Source organism: Balaenoptera musculus, chromosome 4 (genome assembly GCF_009873245.2).
Source record: "Balaenoptera musculus isolate JJ_BM4_2016_0621 chromosome 4, mBalMus1.pri.v3, whole genome shotgun sequence".
In the NCBI taxonomy this organism is placed as follows: Eukaryota; Metazoa; Chordata; class Mammalia; order Artiodactyla; family Balaenopteridae; genus Balaenoptera; species Balaenoptera musculus.
The window spans coordinates 96,539,523-96,557,642 of NC_045788.1; the positions used below are offsets into that span (position 1 = coordinate 96,539,523).

Genomic DNA, 18,120 nt, shown 5'->3' on the forward strand with positions numbered 1-18,120 from the left:
TAATGATTTCTACCACTTAAGATGTTTTTGTGACAATTAAATGAGATAATATATATAAAACCTACCATGTGATAAAGGTGCAAAAAAAAACAGTAGTGAGGATTATTAGTACCTTGTGATATATATGTCTGAATATTATGAAACCCTAAGCAAATAGGTAACAGTGATCTTGAATTTGCATTGTTCGATTTTTCTCATTGTACTCTCAGCTTGACTATTGGTGTTGATCCTTTTTTTAATAGTAAGAAAATTTCACCCTTGAAATAAAGTCCTGGATGCATTAGAGTGCATCAGGTTCCTCTTTTACAAAATTGAACGGTATTACCTCTAATGTACCTTCCATGGTGTTAAATGATATTACCTCTAATGTACCTTCCATGAGCTTAAACCCATACAGTTATGAAACTATATTATTAAATATTTATAAAAATATGCCTATGTTCTTCTCTATGCATAATTAGAAAAAAATGAATGCCTAGTGTTTTCCAACTTTCATTTTGGAAAGTATCAAATAATAGAATTGAGAGATCTGGAATTCTGTTAGACCATGACTGTGCTGTTACCTAGTCCCCTAACTTGCAATTAGAAATTAAAAACTTAAGCACACACTGAGAAACTTTTTCATGTTCTCTGAAAATTAAAAAAAATCTAAACAGAAGCCAATGTTAAATCTTGAGAGTAGGTGGGAGTCTATGATGTATTAAGAAACTTGAAGTACATTCTGAATCTCCCTGTGGTTTTACAGCATATTTTGGTTATTCAACAGATTTTATACAATTCGCTATAGAGAAAAGGATAAGGAAAAGAAATGGATTTTTCAACTCTGTCCGGCCACTGAAACAATTGTGGAAAATCTAAAGCCTGACACAGTTTATGAATTCGGAGTGAAAGACAATGTAGAAGGTGGAATTTGGAGTAAGATTTTTAATCACAAGACTATTGTTGGAAGTAAGTACCTAGAACTATTTGAGTGAGCTTTCTGTAATATTTTTCCTAATTATCAAATTTTAAATTATTTTATTAGTTGCATAATAGGAAATGAGTTAATTCTCATTATCTGTATTTATGAAAATACAAAAGTAAACAGAATTTGAGCATTGATATTTCAGAATCTTTTTTATAATGAGTGTTTTTTTTTAAAAATGGTAAACTAATATTTGACAGTAGCAATCATTGATAACAATTTATTTGGCCATTGTCATATTTTAAATCAATCTCTGACCTATGAACACTAACTGACCCAAAAATCAATAACGTGTACAAATGCTAAGTTAAAAAGCTGGGCCAGTGGAAATGAACGTGCAAAGACTTTGTGGGGTTGGGCTTGTTTCCTATCATCCCTTGTTTTGAACATCATTGGAATCAGTGTTTGAAATGAGAGCAAATAAAATAATATGCCCAAGTTAGAGCAGGAGTTGTAGTTATCTTCATAATGACTAGTAAGAATTGATTTAGGGAAAAGAAGAATGAAAAGAATGTCATTTTCCTCTTGTTTTTGTCAGGTAAAAACAAAGTAAATGGGAAAATCCAAAGTACCTATGACCAAGTCCACACAGTGGTATGTACCAGCTTATTTTCAAGAATGTTCTTTTAAAAATGTGTCTGCATTATACTCTCATTTAAATAAGGAAGTAGTCCTATTATGAGATACTGAAACTGAATTAACTGCCTAGCTGTAGGGTTTTGGGTCAAGTTTTGATCCATAATGTTTTAGGAATTAGTTTCTTTCTCAGAAAATGGAGGTGGAAGCATGAGATCAGATTATCTCTAATATGTTTAAAGCTCTAAAATTCTGATATTCTGTATAGTTATCTAGTATTTCAGTATTCCAGGTATTTTGAGATTATTCTTATTATCTTCTGTCCTGTGGGTTGTTTTTTACTATAACATGTTTCAAGAGTGAATAAGTACATGCACTACTTAACCCTGCGATTGTTCAAATCTTTCCTCTATTTTCTATCATTTCCTACTTAAAAGAACCAACCCTTTTCAAAATGATGAAGCAACTGGTTTGGTTTTGTAACATGCCCAACTTCTATTCAGTGCAGTGAATGTTTGTATATTTTATGTGCCCAGCATTTTCCCCATCTAGAACTCTTTTCTCTCTCACCTTAGGAGCTCAGTCCCTTGTTCTCCTCTTTCCCTCCACTTTTCAAAATCTGTTCTCAGGAAGCATTATATCAGTTCCATACTACCTGTTATAAATGTAAGCCATTGTTAGAACCATCACAGAGACATTTGCCATTGAAATCACATGCCTAATTATAAAGTAAAGAACATTACATCATAGAGCAGGTAGAGAAGGCACTTTGGTGAGAAGAGGGGAGTTTGATGCAGGCTTTGGTCTCTATGTATTGGGAGTATGCAGCCAGGGAAATATTCCACAGTCAAGTGAACACGCAAAGACTCTATTCAGGGTTGCAAATTTGTTCTATTCAATGTGTGCATGATGTATGTGGATAGATGGTTTTTTATGTCTATTGAATAGTCCACAGAATAACCCACTGTTCATGTAGCCCAGTGGGGGAAAAAAGGTAGTACATACCTCAGTGAATAAAAATATGCAAGATTCTTTTCAGTGACAGAAAATGGGTTTGGATAAAATAGAACTGAGAATTACTGCTGATAAAGGAAATGTTTCTTTGGTTTGAACTGGCAGAAAAGTGTGTATATTGGGAAATTATTGTCATGATTATTAAATTATTGTGACTGCCCAGGACAGTATTTTGGTATATTTAAAATCAAAATATAAGAAAGGAGATTGTAGGTAAATTCTGAGGCCTGGATTGATTGATTCATTTATTTTCTTTCTCTCTTGCCTCCATCTCTTCTCTCTCTCTCTCTTTCTCTGTTTGGTTTTGACTATTTTCCTAATTATCTGACATTTAAAGATTTATAATGTATAAAAATGAGAAAAGAAAAATTAACAAAATTACCTATAACACTGCCAAATAAAGACCAGTAGAAAACCATTTAAGGTCTACTGTTAAAACTTTTAGAACATTGTATTTTTTTTCAAGCATGTTTTCATTATAAAATTAAAATCATGCTATATGTGCAATTTTATATCTCATTCTTTTCACTTAGCCAAAATATGGCCTAGCATATTTCATGTCATTAAGTACTTTTCATATACATAGTTTCAATTGCTGTGTATTACATAATCTAAGTACACTATCAGCTACTCAATCTGTTTCCAATTTGTAGGCATTTAAGTTATTTCTAATAGTTTAATTATGTCATATTATGGTGAACATTTATGATCATAAATCTTTGTTCCCATTTCTGATTGTTTCCTTAAAGTAAATACTTAGAAGAGGAATTAACAGTTTAGAGTTTTAACATTTTTTTAAACTTTCTAATATGTTTGGTCAACTTTCTTTCCAGAAAGGTTTTACCAATTTACAATCTTGCTGGCAATGGATCAGAGTTATCTTTCTGTAGTACCCTGATTTTCAACATTATGTATTTCCATCCCTAAAATTTTGGCTAGTATAATAGTATAAAATGGTTTTTAAATTTCTATTTCTGATTGCTGATAAAGCAGCACTTTCTTCACTTATTTATTAGCCATTTGTATTTTCCACTTAATGACCTTTAGTTTCAGTTCTTTGTTTATTGGGCATCTCATGGTTTTTTTTTATGGAATAGTTTAAAGACTTTAAAGAGCAAAGACTCTTTGTGATATCATCTAGAAACATTATTTGCACATTCGTTATCAATTTTGTTTATGGGAATTTGTGAAATAGGCAAGTCTTAATTTGCTTAATCAAGGTATTTGTCTTTTCCATTGTCATATCTCCAATTGCCTTATATTTTAGAAAACCCTTCCCTATCCAGAGATCAGATAAATATTTCTCTATTTTTTTTGTCTTATAAGTGGTTTGATTTTGTAGTAATTAAACTCTAACCTATGTGGATTTTATTTTGCTATATTATATGTAGTAAGGTCCTATATTGATGAGGTTATATACTTTTCCCAAATAATTAACCAATTGGCTTAGCACCAAGTAATGAATTCTGCCATTCCCTAAGGTCCCTTTGTCTTTGTCTCTCTTAAATCCAATCACAGGGAATAGAGTTGCTTTCCATTCTCTTCTAGAACAATCCTCACTGTTGTGAGTGGTTTTCTAGGAAGCACATCTTATCTCCCATCCTCTTGGCTGTCCTGCTTTATCTTACATGTGACTCGATGTCGTTTCTTTCATTCCTTCTTCTCAGCAATCATATTTCAATAATTTGTATTTCTTTTGGCAGAATATTTCACTTAGGGTGAGTTACTCACCAAGATTGGGAAAGATGATTGACATTTTATTTCCAAGAAATTTAATTTATTTTCCACATCATAAATAACCATGGCAAGAAGGTCCAGTTAGAAACTTCCTGCATCTATGACACAGAGCCAGATATTTTATCACTTCAAGCTGTGAGGCAGAGTACCCCAAACTGCAGCCAGCTCTAATGAGCAGTGCTCTGAAACTCTTGGGTATTTCCAAAGGAAAAGTTGAATTAACTGAAAAGATATTTTAAGGCTTCTCTGTAAGCCTTTCTTCATTGTTACCTTCTAGATAGCAGAAAAAATGTTTCCCAAGCTGCCTTCTGTGCATTTGGGTAGCTCTGGAACATGGGAGAGTTGAAAAGGAACCAGCTGGGATAGCCTTTGACCATCTTATATGATCATTTAGAATTGATTCTGAAAGTTGATTTGATATTTTAGAGGTATATTTTAATATTTTAAGTCGATATCAATCCAATGTTTACCCATCTCTTCTCTGAGACTGATCTTAGAAGGCAGTATTTCAAGAGATATGAAATTAATTCCAGAGTTTTAAGTAAAAGATACATTGAAAAATGTTTTTATTCATATATGCATGCTTATACCTAAAACTTAAATGCAGCAGAAACTCCTTCACACCTTCTGAAAAGAGATTGGAAATGTGAAAAACAATTTGAACTTGAGGTGATCCATTTTTAACAGATAAATAATATTTAGATTAAAATTTTGAATGTTAAATACAGCCCCATCTTAAGCATCTTGTTACATTATATATTGTAATTCATGTATCTAAGCATGTGTTCTGCAGGCAAGTCCCAGTACACTTGTGCCAGGGGACACTTAGCAGGGGTCTCTTCTGATAGGTTAGTGCCTTCCTTCTACTGCTTGTTAAATACTTTCAATATCATCCCTGCCTACACCTCTAGAAAAATCAGAGAAAAGATGTATGCATAAACAATAACCCTGATTCTTCCCATAAAAGTTGTATCACTTGAGATCCATGTAACTGCAGAAGAAAAACCAGATGATAATTGTGCTATTTTCTTCACATTGAGAAGCAAGAACACTCTTTTTATCAAGGTGAAACCTAGTGTTTACTATTAGGTTCTTTAAAAAAATTTTTATTGGATTATAGTTGATTTACAATGTTGTGTTAGTTTCAGGTGTACAGCAAAGTGATTCAGTTATACATATGCATATATTCATTCTTTTTCAGATTCTTTTCTCATGTAGGTTATCACAGAATATTGAGTAGAGTTCCCTGTGCTATACAGTAGGTCCTTGTTGGTTATCTGTCTTATATAAAGTAGTGTGTGTATGTTCATCCCAAGCTCCTGATTTATTCCTCCCCATCACATTTCCCCTTTGGTAACCATAAGTTTGTTTTCAATATCTGTAAGTCTTTCTGTTTTGTAAATAAGTTCATTAGGTTTTATTATATATAAAAAAAAAGGAACGATGGCTAAAAGGACCTAACTTTAATACATTCTCTCTATATTTTAAAAAAATTAGTTATCTAACTAGTTCACTAACCAAACAATAAATTTTTGAAGTATGTAGCATTTATTAACAGGTATTTTAAAATATAGGTTTAATTATTGAATTAATCCAAATCTCCTTAGAATAAGTGTTCCCCTAAAATATGACATCTATTTTCACCCTTCCATTTTTTTCCATCAGAGATCCACCTACCTTTTTAAAAAGCCATTTCAATCATTGGCAAAAAGAGAAGTGGTATCAATTTTTAAAGTGTAACAGTTAGCAGATGAGTGAATAGGGAAAAATACGGTGTGGTCCCCACTCGTACCCTAAGACTGTATGCAGTGAGTACATCAGGTGTCCTTCCATTCTTAGCAATCATTGTCCTAAGCAGAAACTTGAAAATTTTATATCTAGACCACTGATATCACCAAAGGTGTATGTCTGATTCCTCCCTAGCTGACTGGAAATACGGAGACTTTCTCAAGAAGGATGTTAGATTCACTTTTAGTCAGATGTTAGATTGAATCAGTATATTTCATAACTTTCATCAGGACATCCAAAAAATGAATTAAAACCAGAATGTAACATGCCCAAGTTTTTCTCATGTTGTTTAGCTCTTGAGTCACTGAAATTTGATTTTGAGCAACCCTTCCTTAGCCACTCCCCAAATGGACAGTTCCTCTTTATCTCAGGGTCTAAGAATAAAGTTAAATCTACAATGGATATGCTGCCGCCACAAAAATATCAAATGGACAAACCTGTAAAGAGTAACTTGCAAAGAACAGCACCCTGGTGTTACCACTACTTCTATTAAAGCTAATTTTCAAAATAATATCGGGAGGAAGGTAGTGTAATGCAGGGTGAATCCAAAATCTTTCATGTGGCTACTGCTGCTGTGGTTATTTCTAGATGAGTGTAGGTTTTCCCTAACCGGGACTGGAAAGCAAGCTGGGCTGGCCCTCAGGGGCATTGCCTTTGACCACTTCAGCATCCTCTCCCCGTTGAATCTCACCAACTGGATACTCAACCACAATGTCCCCAGAAAAATGGTAAAAATGAATTCCCTTAGCCAGTCACCCTGCTCAGGATATAGCACAACCTGGGTTCTTAAGGAATAGCATTTCTCAAAACTGAAAACAATAATTAATCCCTTAAAGGGTAGGAGAGAAATATGCTCACTTCCTGACATACAATAAACATTTAAAAAATAATTGCTGAAGGGAGGGATGAGAGCTGAGGAAGAAGTGGTGATGGAGGTTTGCTGCAGGAATGGGGTCAGCAAGCAGCAGAGAAAAGAGAGCCAGGGAGGAAATGGCCTAAGAAAGGAAACTGGTACCAGGGTGGTGTCCGTGGGAAGCAGTAGTACTGTGCTGAGGCCACCCCAGCAAAACTGTCGCAGCATCTTGTGGGATGAGGGACTTTCACTACCTCGCTTCCCACCCCGACACCCGACACCAGCTGCACTGAGAGTTCTATACACGTTGACAGATGCTCATAACAGCAAACCTGTGACTGTAAGGAAAGGTTACTGGTAACTTTATAAACAACATCATACATGAAACAGTTCAATTGAAATTGAGTTGTAATTGGTTACATACTGTTAAACTTGGAAATTATCATAATATTTTATTTCTCAGTAAGTCCAGGTTACAGATGTTTCCCTACATTATTATAAAAAGACACGGGGAAAGAATTCATAGTGTGGATTTCTTACTGGGAATTTTAGAGACTTCAGCATTAAACACTTTGGGCAGAAGGATTTTCCTGATGCCCTTGACCTAGAGATTATCATACTAAGTGAAGTGAGCCAGACAAAGACAAATATCATATGATATCACTTATGTGTGGAATCTTAAAAAAAATGATGCAAATGAACTTCTATACAAAACAGAAATAGACCCACAGACATAGAACATAAAGTTATGGTTACCAAAGGGGAAAGGGGAGGGGAGAGATAAATTAGGAGGTTGGAATTAACATATACATATTACTATGTATAAAACAGATAACCAACAAGGACCTGCAGAGCACAGGGAACTATACTCAATGTTATGTAATAACCTATAAGGGAAAAGAATCTGAAAAAGAATATATATATATATACAGATATATATATATATGCACACATATATATACATTCTTATATATGTATAATCTGAATCACTTTGCTGTACACCTGAAACTAACACAACATAAATCAACTATATTTCAACTAAAAAAAAAACCCTGCTTACAGAGAGGGAGCTAGTACTTGCTCATTAGTCTTGGCACATCTTTGGATTGTAGATTGGGCAAGAGAATAATTATAGGTCTAGAAAGAACTGGATTCTGCAGCTAAATGGTTTCCTTGTTTTTTTGGCAGCACACGCTGCCCATATAGTCGTGTCATCACCTTAACAGAACACTGGTCTGTACCCATATAAGAACTCGAACAGACACTGTGTTCCATTCAAGTGAAGAGTGGAATATTTTCCATTTGTTTTTGTCAAAAACTTGTTTGAAACAAATCATCCACAGGGAAGGAAATAAGAATTGGGATAATGCCGTTCAAAGGCAATCAGCACAGCAACCCACAGGCGTTTCTGCTATAATGTGATGTGTGTCTGAAAAACTTCACACTCTGCCAAGTATACACTACATGGCAGGACTCACTGGGCAAACAGAGGACCAGCCATTCAAGAGTCTTTGGAACGGTAGACACAGCTCTGTCGAACGTGATTATTAGCGCCGGGAAGGACAGTGCGGCTCCGCGGGCCAGCATCCCCCGTGGAACCGGAGGCTGCCGCAGCAGGGGTTAAATGCTCAGGAATGATAGAGGCCACGTGTGGCAACCCTTTCGCTGAAGCAGCACAAGTGGACGTAAGGTGGACACACCAGTGCAGGGCCGTGGGCCTGCCTGTCCCTCTCTGGGGAAGGGTCCTGTGAGCAGGTACATTTATTTAATTTTCTTATGATAAATCCAGAGGTCTTCTGCCAGTGTGACCTCAAAGCTGACTTTTTTTTTTTTCCTACTGATGGTTATACTTGCATTCCTGCTATTCCCCTCCCCTTGCCTGGGAAAAGTTGTGTATAAATTATATTTACATCATTCCTCTATTGACCAAGAGTGTATGAGCTATGCAGTACAAAAGCATATATAGTAGCTAAAGAGACTGCTGGTTAAAATAGCTTTTCCTAGTTATAAATGTAATTCACCCTTGTAAGGAACTTGGAAAATATAGAAAGGTACACAAAATAAAATATGAGATTATAAGAAATAACTATGTTAAAAAAAAATGAGCTATTTCCTTCTGGTCTTTTGTCTATACATATTTGTTATACAGTTACGTTATACTATGAATATAAATTTGTGTCCTTTGTATTTATACTGTATGTATTTCCCACTTTAGTAAATAGATGTCAGAAATTTGAACCATAATTTATTTAACAAAACCTCTGCTTTGGAATGAGGAGGTTGTTTCACATTGTGGTAATAAACACCCTTACACGTAAATGATGCCTGTATCTTTGATTACTTCCTTAGGCTAGACTGCTAAGTAGGAAATTACTGGGTGTCTTAGCCCATCAGGGCTGCTATAACAAAAATACCACAGACTGGGTGGCTTAAACAGTAAATTATTTCTCACAGTTTTGGAGCCTGGGAAGTCCAAGATCAAGGCACTGGCAGATTTGGTGTCTGGGGAGAACTCACTTCTGGCTCACAGACAACTATCTCACACGGTGGAAGGGTGGAGGGAGTTCTCTGTCATAAGAGCACTAATCCCATTCAAGAGGGTGGAACCCTCATGAGTTATTTACTTCCCAAAGGCCCCACCTCTAAATACCATCACATTGGGGATTAAGTTTCAACACGTGAATTTTGGGGGGATACAAGCATTCAGTCTACAGCGCTGGGCCAATATACAGTACAAGAAGTATAGATACTTCTTTTTAAAAATAATCTGATAAAAGTAAACTTTTATTGTTTGTGTTTTTCAAACATAAGGACTTTACTACAAGAAGAAAAATAGCTAACAGTTAATGTGGTATTGTGGCACTTCTTTATTACGGGCATATCGTTTATTAGAATGGGAACCTGTTAGCAAATCTCTTCTGTTCACAACTGTAAACACCTATGTGGTTAAGTAACTCATTGAGCATATCCTGGATTGTCAGCAGATCTAGTACATGGAGTATCTATACCATGCATACAGGTTAAATCAAGCATCAAAAAATGCACGTCATGCTTACGCCTTTACCTCAATCTAATTCTTCTCTGTATATTTGCTGCCCTTCTCTTATCCTGTTCCGTGTCTCTCCCACGGCCGTCTTATCCTTGGCTCACAATCTCCAGTGATGACTCCACTGTAAAGTTAACACTAAACGTGCCCCTAGCTCAAGCCACTCTATGGCGTCAAAACTTCCTGTGGGACGTCTGAGGCAACTTGGAAGAAGGGAGAATGCACAGTCCTCTGGGACCTGCCCTTCCAATTTTGAGGTCCTCTGGGCATGAATATGTACAGAATAGTTAAAAGTACAGGCTTTGGAAGTAGAAATGTCTGGATCTGAGTCCCAGCTCTGCCTTCATGGACAAGGAAATACTTGGCATCAGGAGTTCACGGCAGTTGTGTCTGAAGTAGCAGGGCAGCAGTGGGGCATCCTCAGACAATTGATGTTGATTGGTTTTAAAAGAATATGTAGCTTGAAATCTTTTTTTGAGAGGAAATGTAAAGACAGAATTTGGCTGGTTCGCATCTCAAATGAAGTGAAAATAAACTAGTATTCAATTCAGAGGATTTAATTTCTTTCCATTGCAGTTTCTAAGTAAATTAAACTAAGGGGAGTTTTGAAGAAACTGCTTCTGTCAAATCTTTGGACACTTATGGGGAAAACCAAGTGAGTACAATAAAATAGAGGCAGATATATGTACTAAAGATCTTTTCAGCAGCTGTTAAACCCGTGTCATGGAGAACTTCACTAAAGACAAGGTCTACTTCCAGTTTTTTTACTTATTTATTTTTTTAAGTTAACAGTAACTCAAAAGCTCACTCTCTTCCTCTCTTTTCAGCCAGCATATGTCCCAAGAAAGCTAATCCCAGTAACAATCATCAAGCAAGGTAATTTGTATGCGTCTGCTCTGGATATGTGTTTAGAACTATTTTAATATACTTTTTAAACTGAGATAATTAAACATAGCACATATTTTTTCAATTTTTCTGATTATTTTTCAGAAAAAGTTTGAAGAAATCAGTCTAGTAAATTAGAAGTTGACAGATAATTTTGACTCTTGTACTGTTAGGCCAGGTCTTGGCAAAGCACATTGGCTGACAACAAGGGACAGAACAAGCCTAACAAGCATTAAGTTTTAAAAAGCCAATTAAATATATGTGGCTTTCTTCAGGATTAAGATAGCTTACATGTAGAAAATCATTAATGGGATATTTGGATTAATGAAATGATAACCATGATATAGAGGTCACTTTAAGGAAAGTAAGGAAACCCAGGTTTTAAGAGTTATGTTTTATTTCAGCATCCACTCATTTTTGTTTTGACTTTCAGTTTTTCAAATTATTTAAATGACTCCATTATTTCCAGAAAGTTTCCTGGTGGAAGAGATTGAGCACTTAAAATAGTAATTCATTTTAAGGAAACACAGTGTCTCAAGTGTATTCTCAAAACAGTGTCAGTCAGTATTGGAATCATCCAGATTCTTTGCTCTGAAAATATACATTTCCTAAATCTCTTCATTTACTGAGTCAGTCTTTGCCTCATTTTGTGCTAGTTCTTTAACTTGGGTAGGCTGCAGGGAGTAGAGCTGAGAAAGGAAATTCTTAGCTAATTAGAATGGAACACTTTCATTACTTAAAGGCACAGGAATTAAGATGTGCCTTCTAGCAGCCGCATAGCACAGGGAGATCAGCTCGGTGCTTTGTGACCACCTAGAGAGGTGGGATGGGGAGGGTGGGAGGGAGGGAGATGCAAGAGGGAAGAGATATGGGAACATATGTATATGTATAACTGATTCACTTTGTTATAAAGCAGAAACTAACACACCATTGTAAAGCAATTATACTTTTATACTTCAATAAAGATGTTTAAAAAAAAAAAAAAAAGATGTGCCTTCTAGACCTTTCGTTGCCTGTGTAGCCAGCCCAATGAGTTCCTTTCTATTAATTAAAAAGTTAGATCAGGGTTTCTCCAGTGCAGATGGTGTCATGTTATTAGCTTCTTTCTGCTTCCTGACTATTTTTTTTCCATTCACACTGTTATCTTTTGGTATTTCAACAGTGATTCAGAATGTTACTCACAGGGCCTCAACTAAATCCCCAGAAAAAACTCCCTATGGAGGAACAATACTGGGTGAGTCTATCTTGAAATCTACACCTACATTAGTCAGGTCAGGCTCTTTTTTTGATAATAAGGCCTTATGGAATTTTGCACTGTGAGCAGGTCTGTTAAATTGATGTTGGTTCATTTACTTTCAGTATTTAGCATCCTGGCTTGTGTCCATTCCAGCCTAGGATCCACGAGATGTTACCTCTATCCTAGTGTGTTAGAGAAACAACTCTAGCTTGTGTCTGTTGGGCATGATGGCTCCCTCCTGCCTACCCCACAGGGCTGTTGCTGTTATGAGGGAGTCTTTGTCATATTGAATTACTCTTTTAAAAGTTATTATCAATAATGGTGTTTGTTCACACATTTTAAGCAACCATTTTACAATTCTTGAGTCTATGGATTAAAAGCCAGAATATTCTGGTTGTTCAGTTCTGAATATGAAAAAGATTCTGTATAAAAGTTACTGTCATATTTTTTCCAACATTTTAAAGTTTGGGTTAAAATTTTATTTTATTTTATTTTATTTTATTTTATTTTATTTTTTTTGGGGGGGGGTTAAAATTGACTCAGCAAAATAAGCACTAAACTTCATGGTTTCTAATGCTCTGAACTTTGTGATGGGATGCATTTTCTTTTCCTTCTGTTTTCTTTCAGTCCACCTTGTTATTCCAGGTCTTAATGAAACCACCCTAAAACTTCCTACCTCCATAATGTTTGAGATTTCGGATGCAATCAAGACACAGTTAGGTAAGCAGCAAAGATCTGTAGGTGAACTTTGCAGTGACAGTACTAACAGTGATATTCCTAGGATATCCAAGGGATCTAGCAAATGAGCTGTTTGGGGATCTCAAAGTAAAAACTAAGGGACAGGCACGTGCACTGTTGGTGGGACTATAAAATGGTACAATTGCTGTGGAAAACAGTATGACGATTCCTCAAAAAATTAAAAATAGAATTACCATATGATCCATCAATTCCACTTCTGAGTATATAACCAAAAGAAGTGGGTGGGGAAAAGGTCTTAAAGAGATATTTGTACACTCATATTCATAGTAGCATTATTCACAATAAGTAAAATGTGGAAACAATCCAAGTGTCCATCAACAGATGAAATGATAAACAAAATGTGGTATATATATACAATGGAATATTATTCTGCCTTAAAAAGGAAGGAAATTCTCACATTTGCTATAGTATAAATGGACCTTGAGGACATAATGCTAAGTATAATAAGCCAGTCACAAAAGACAAAATGACTGTGTGATTCCACTTATATGATGCACCTAGAGTAGTCAGATTCATAGAGACAGAAAGTAGAATGGTGGCTGCCAGAGTCTGGAGGAGGAAAATGGGGAATTAGTGTTTAATGGTACGGAGTTTCAGTTTTACAAGATAAGGAGAGTTCTGGAGATGCATGGTGGTGATGGTTGCACAACATTATGAATGTATTTAATACTACTGAACTGTACACTTGAAAAATGATTAAGATTGTAAATTTTTTGTTATGTATCTTTTACCACGATTAAAAAAAAAATTGGAAAAAAAGTAAAGAGTAGATAGGATGGAGTGTTGGAGTTATTCATATAAATCACATTCTATAGGGAAATAGTTATTTTATATTTATGAAAGAAGAGTGAATGATAAAATTAACCAAAATATACACATTTATACAGGTATAATTTTCAAATGAAGTCATTGTTATAAATTATACTTATTATACTATACTGTCAAGGGGCCACTAGAGGTCTTCAGTGGTAACTGAGGTAAGGGTCAGGTCTGTTAGAATTATTATTTACTTTGAGATTGATACTGCTTCCTACTTCTAGAAAGCACCTGATATGATTTTAGTGTTTAAAAAACATAAAACATAACAATTTGGGGAAAAAAACAGCAAAATTCTGTAAAAGGAGTCCAGGAAACAATTGAAGTGGCCAGTGGGCTAAGCTAGTTGCTGCATTTGGGTATCACATTGGTCTGAATTCTCTCCATAGCAGAGGATCTCACCCTTGATGAAGCATCAGAAGCCCTGGCGGGCTTGTTACACCCAGGCTGCTGGGCTCACCCCCAGGATACTGATTCCGTAGGTCTAGGGTGGGGCCTGAGAATTTGTATTTCTACCCAGTACTCAGGTGATACTGGTCCTGCTGGTCTGGAAGCCACACTTTGAGAACCACCCCTCTAAAGTCTCTGGAGAATGTCTTGGGCCACTGATAAATATGGAAGAAGGTGGCATGATGTGGTGGAAATTGAACAAGACTTAAAAATGTAGAATATTTTCCTTGAACTAGGCAATGGCTAAGAACTTCAGTACTTATATACTTGAATCTTCACATTTTATGGGTGTGGAAACAGGCCCAAGCCCCTGTTTGGCAACATTTATTCAACAAATATTTATTAAGCATTACTCGGGGCCAGAACTGCAAGTGGCTCGGGACATAATTGTGATTTACACAGGCACAGGACCCACCCACACAGGAACCTCAGGCTTAATTTCTCCTCCCTCATTGGAGGTCTGACCTGTTTACTTGTTTGATGTTAAGCAATCAGATTGTAACAGTTCTAAAAGGTAAACCTTTATGTTCTCCTTAGCTGTTAATTTGAGAACTTCCTGGAAGAAGGAGGAGCAAAGCCTTAATAAGTGGGTAGAAAAGCATAATTAGTGGACTTAGAATTTTGGAAAATTTTTCAAAATCTATGCATCACCATTTTATTCAGATATGAACATATTTGCCCATAAATCTTTGTGGTTTTGTGCAGCTGTTACATTTTTACTGTAAAACATTCATACCTGTTAGTCCTATGGTGAGTTACTTCCAAGAATGTAGACAAGTGATTCTAGGCTTTATTTCTTTAATTTGTGCATCAGACTTGATCACCTCCTGTTTACCTGTAAACCCTGAGACTCAACTCTACATCATCTAAACGCTGTGCTAAAAGCCAGGAAGCTTCCATATTAAATTCCCTGAGTGAACCTGTGTTTAGAACCAGAGCTCAGGACCCTTGCACTCACCTGTTCTCTGCCCAGAGCCTATATAATACTTAGCCCAGTGCCTGGGAAAGACATGCTTGTTCTTTTTTCTCGAGATAGTTGCTTTAGGTGTAAGAATAGGTTGTTTATTTGAGATTTTTCTTGTCTCTTGAGGTAAGATTGTATTGCTATAAACTTCCCTCTTAGAACATCTTTTGTTGTGTCCCATAGGTTTTGGATCATCGTGCTTTCGTTTTCATTTGTCGCTAGGTATTTTTTGATTTCCTCTTTATTTCTTCAGTGATCCACTGGTTATTTAGTAACATATTGTTTAGCCTCCATGTGTTTGTATTTTTTACAGTTTTTTTTCCTGTAATTGATTTTTAATCTCCTAGCGCTATGGTTGGAAAAGATGCTTGATATGATTTCAATTTTCTTAAATTTACCAAGGTTTGATTTGTGACCCAAGATTTGATCTATCCTGGAGAATGTTCTGTGTACGCTTGAGAAGAAAATATGTTCTGCTGCTTTCAGATGGAATGTCCTATAAATATCAATTAAGTCTATCTTTTATAATGTGTCATTTAAGCCTTGTGTTTCCTTATTAATTTACTGTCTGGATGATCTGTCCATTGGTGTAATTGGGGTGTTAAATTCCCCACTATTACTGTGTTACTGTCAATTTCCCCTTTCATGGCTGTTAGCATTTGCCTTATATACTGAGGTGCTCCTATGTTGGGTGCATATATATTTACAATTGTTTTATCTTCTTGGATTGATCCCTTGACTGTTATGTAGTGTCCTTCCTTGTCTCTTGTAACAGCCTTTATTTTAAAGTCTATTTTGTCTGATATGAGTATTGCTACTCCAGCTTTCTGTTGATTTCCATTTGTGTGGAATATCTTTTTCCATCCCCTCACTTTCAGTCTGTATGTGTCCCTGGGTCTGAAGTGGGTCTCTTGTAGGCAGCATATATATGGTTCTTGTTTTTGTATCCATTCAGCCAGTCTGTGTCTTTTGGTTGAAGCATTTAATCCAATTACATTTACGGTAATTATCAATATGTGTATTCCTATTGCCATTTTCTTAATTGTTTTGGGTTTGTTTTTGTAGGTCTTTTTCCTTCCCTTCCTTTTTTCTTCTCTTGTGGTTTGATGACCATATTAGTGTTGTATTTGGGTAGGTTTTTCTTTTGTGTGTGTGTATCTATTGTAGTTTTTTGGTTTGCATTTCCCATGAGATTTTGATAAAGCAGTCTATATATATACAAGGTTGTTTTAAGTTACTGCTCTCTTAATTTCAAATGCAATTCTGATTTCCTGCGTTTGTACTCTCCTGTTCTCACAGTTGCTGGTTTTGATATCATGTTTGCTTATGAATGATTTCCTGCTTTTACTGTATGTTTGTCTTTACCAGTGAGCTTTCCTATTTGTGATTTTCTTGTTTCTAGTTGTGGCCTCTTGGGAAAGAGTTGTTCGGAAGGAGAAGAAAAGGAAGGAGCTGGCCAGTCTCTTACTGATTTGGTCCCTAATCTGTTCATCAAAATTCAAAAACCAGGATTTGTGAAGGAGACCGAAAATGAGCAGAATTTTTCCCACACCACTGCTGTCACTTTTTTTTTTTATTGGAGTATAGTTGATTTACAGTGTAAGTTTCAGGTATACAGCAAAGTGAATTAGTTATACATATATATATATATATCCACTCATTTTTAGATTCTTTTTCCATATAGGCCATTACAGAGTATTGAGTAGAGTTCCCTGTGCTATACAGTAGGTTCTTTTTTTTTTTTTTTTTTTTTTTATTTTTGGCTGTGTTGGGTCTGTGTGAGGGCCTTCTCTAGTTGCGGCAAGCGGGGGCCACTCTTCATCACGGTGCGCGGGCCTCTCACCATCGCGGCCTCTCTTGTTGGGAGCACAGGCTCCAGACGCGCAGGCTCAGTAGTTGTGGCTCACGGGCCTAGTTGCTCTGCGGCATGTGGGATCTTCCCAGACCAGGGCTCGAACCCGTGTCCCCTGCATTGGCAGGCAGACTCTCAACCACTGAGCCACCAGGGAAGCCCCCTACAGTAGGCTCTTATTAGTTATCTATTTTATATATAGTAGTGTGTATATGTCAATCCCAATCTCCCAGTTTATCCCTCCACCTCCCTTATCCCCTGGTAACCATAAATTTGTTTTCTACATCTGTGACTCTACTAGTGTTTTGTAAATAAGTTCATTTGTACCCTTTTTTAGATCCACATGTAAGCAATATGATATGATATTTGTCTTTCTGTGTCTGACTTACTTCACTCAGTATGACAATCTCTAGGTCCATCCACGTTGCTGCACATGGCATTATTTTGTTCTTTTTTATGGCTAAGTAATATTCCACTGTATATATATACCACATTTTCTTTATCTATTCCTCTGTTGATGGACATTTAGGTTGCTTCCGTGTCCTGGCTATTGTAAATAGTGCTACAATGAACATTGGGGTGCCTGTATCTTTTTGAATTCTGGTTTTCTCCGTGTATATGCCTAGGAGTGGGATTGCTGGGTCATATGGTAGTTCTACTTTTAGTTTTTTAAGGGACCTCCATATTGTTCTCAAGAGTGGCTGTACCAATTTACATTCCCACCATCAGTGTAGTAGGGTTCCCTTTTCTCCACACCCTCTCCAGCATTTATTGTTTGTAGATTTTTTGACTATGGCCATTCTGACAGGTGTGACTGATACCTCATTGTAGTTTTAATTTGCATTTCTCTAATAATTAGTGATGTCAAGCATCATTTCATGTGCTTTTTGGCCATCTGTATGTCGTTTTTGGAGAAATGTCACTGTTGAACTGAAATGTGTTTGGTTCCTTAGTTCTTGGTTTTAAGGACTATTCCCTAAATTTTTTGTTTTGTTTTGTTTTTGCAAAGTTCCACCTGCTACCTTAATATCAGTTCAAGCCTTTCATTTTCTTTAATTTAGAGAATTAAACAGTTGATTTTTTGGTTTGCTTTGCTTTTTGCTTTTGTTATTCTGATACGAATCACTAAAACTTCAGGATTAAGTGTGATTTTAATGAAGACAAATTAAAATGCAAATA

At 36.1% G+C, this 18,120-nt stretch overlaps 1 protein-coding gene across 11 annotated transcripts in view; it reads left to right on the forward strand.

Moving 5' to 3' along the window:
- Positions 1 to 18,120, forward strand: part of LOC118894889 (ABI family member 3 binding protein) — a 260,700-nt gene that overhangs the window by 110,968 nt on the left and 131,612 nt on the right. For all 11 annotated transcript variants that reach the window (XM_036851584.1, XM_036851585.1, XM_036851586.1 and 8 more), the window contains exons 5-9: positions 767 to 948; positions 1,503 to 1,558; positions 10,806 to 10,854; positions 12,026 to 12,097; positions 12,728 to 12,820. In XM_036851584.1, coding sequence (XP_036707479.1) covers positions 767 to 948; positions 1,503 to 1,558; positions 10,806 to 10,854; positions 12,026 to 12,097; positions 12,728 to 12,820 — 452 coding nt within the window. The remainder of the gene's footprint in view (positions 1 to 766; positions 949 to 1,502; positions 1,559 to 10,805; positions 10,855 to 12,025; positions 12,098 to 12,727; positions 12,821 to 18,120) is intronic.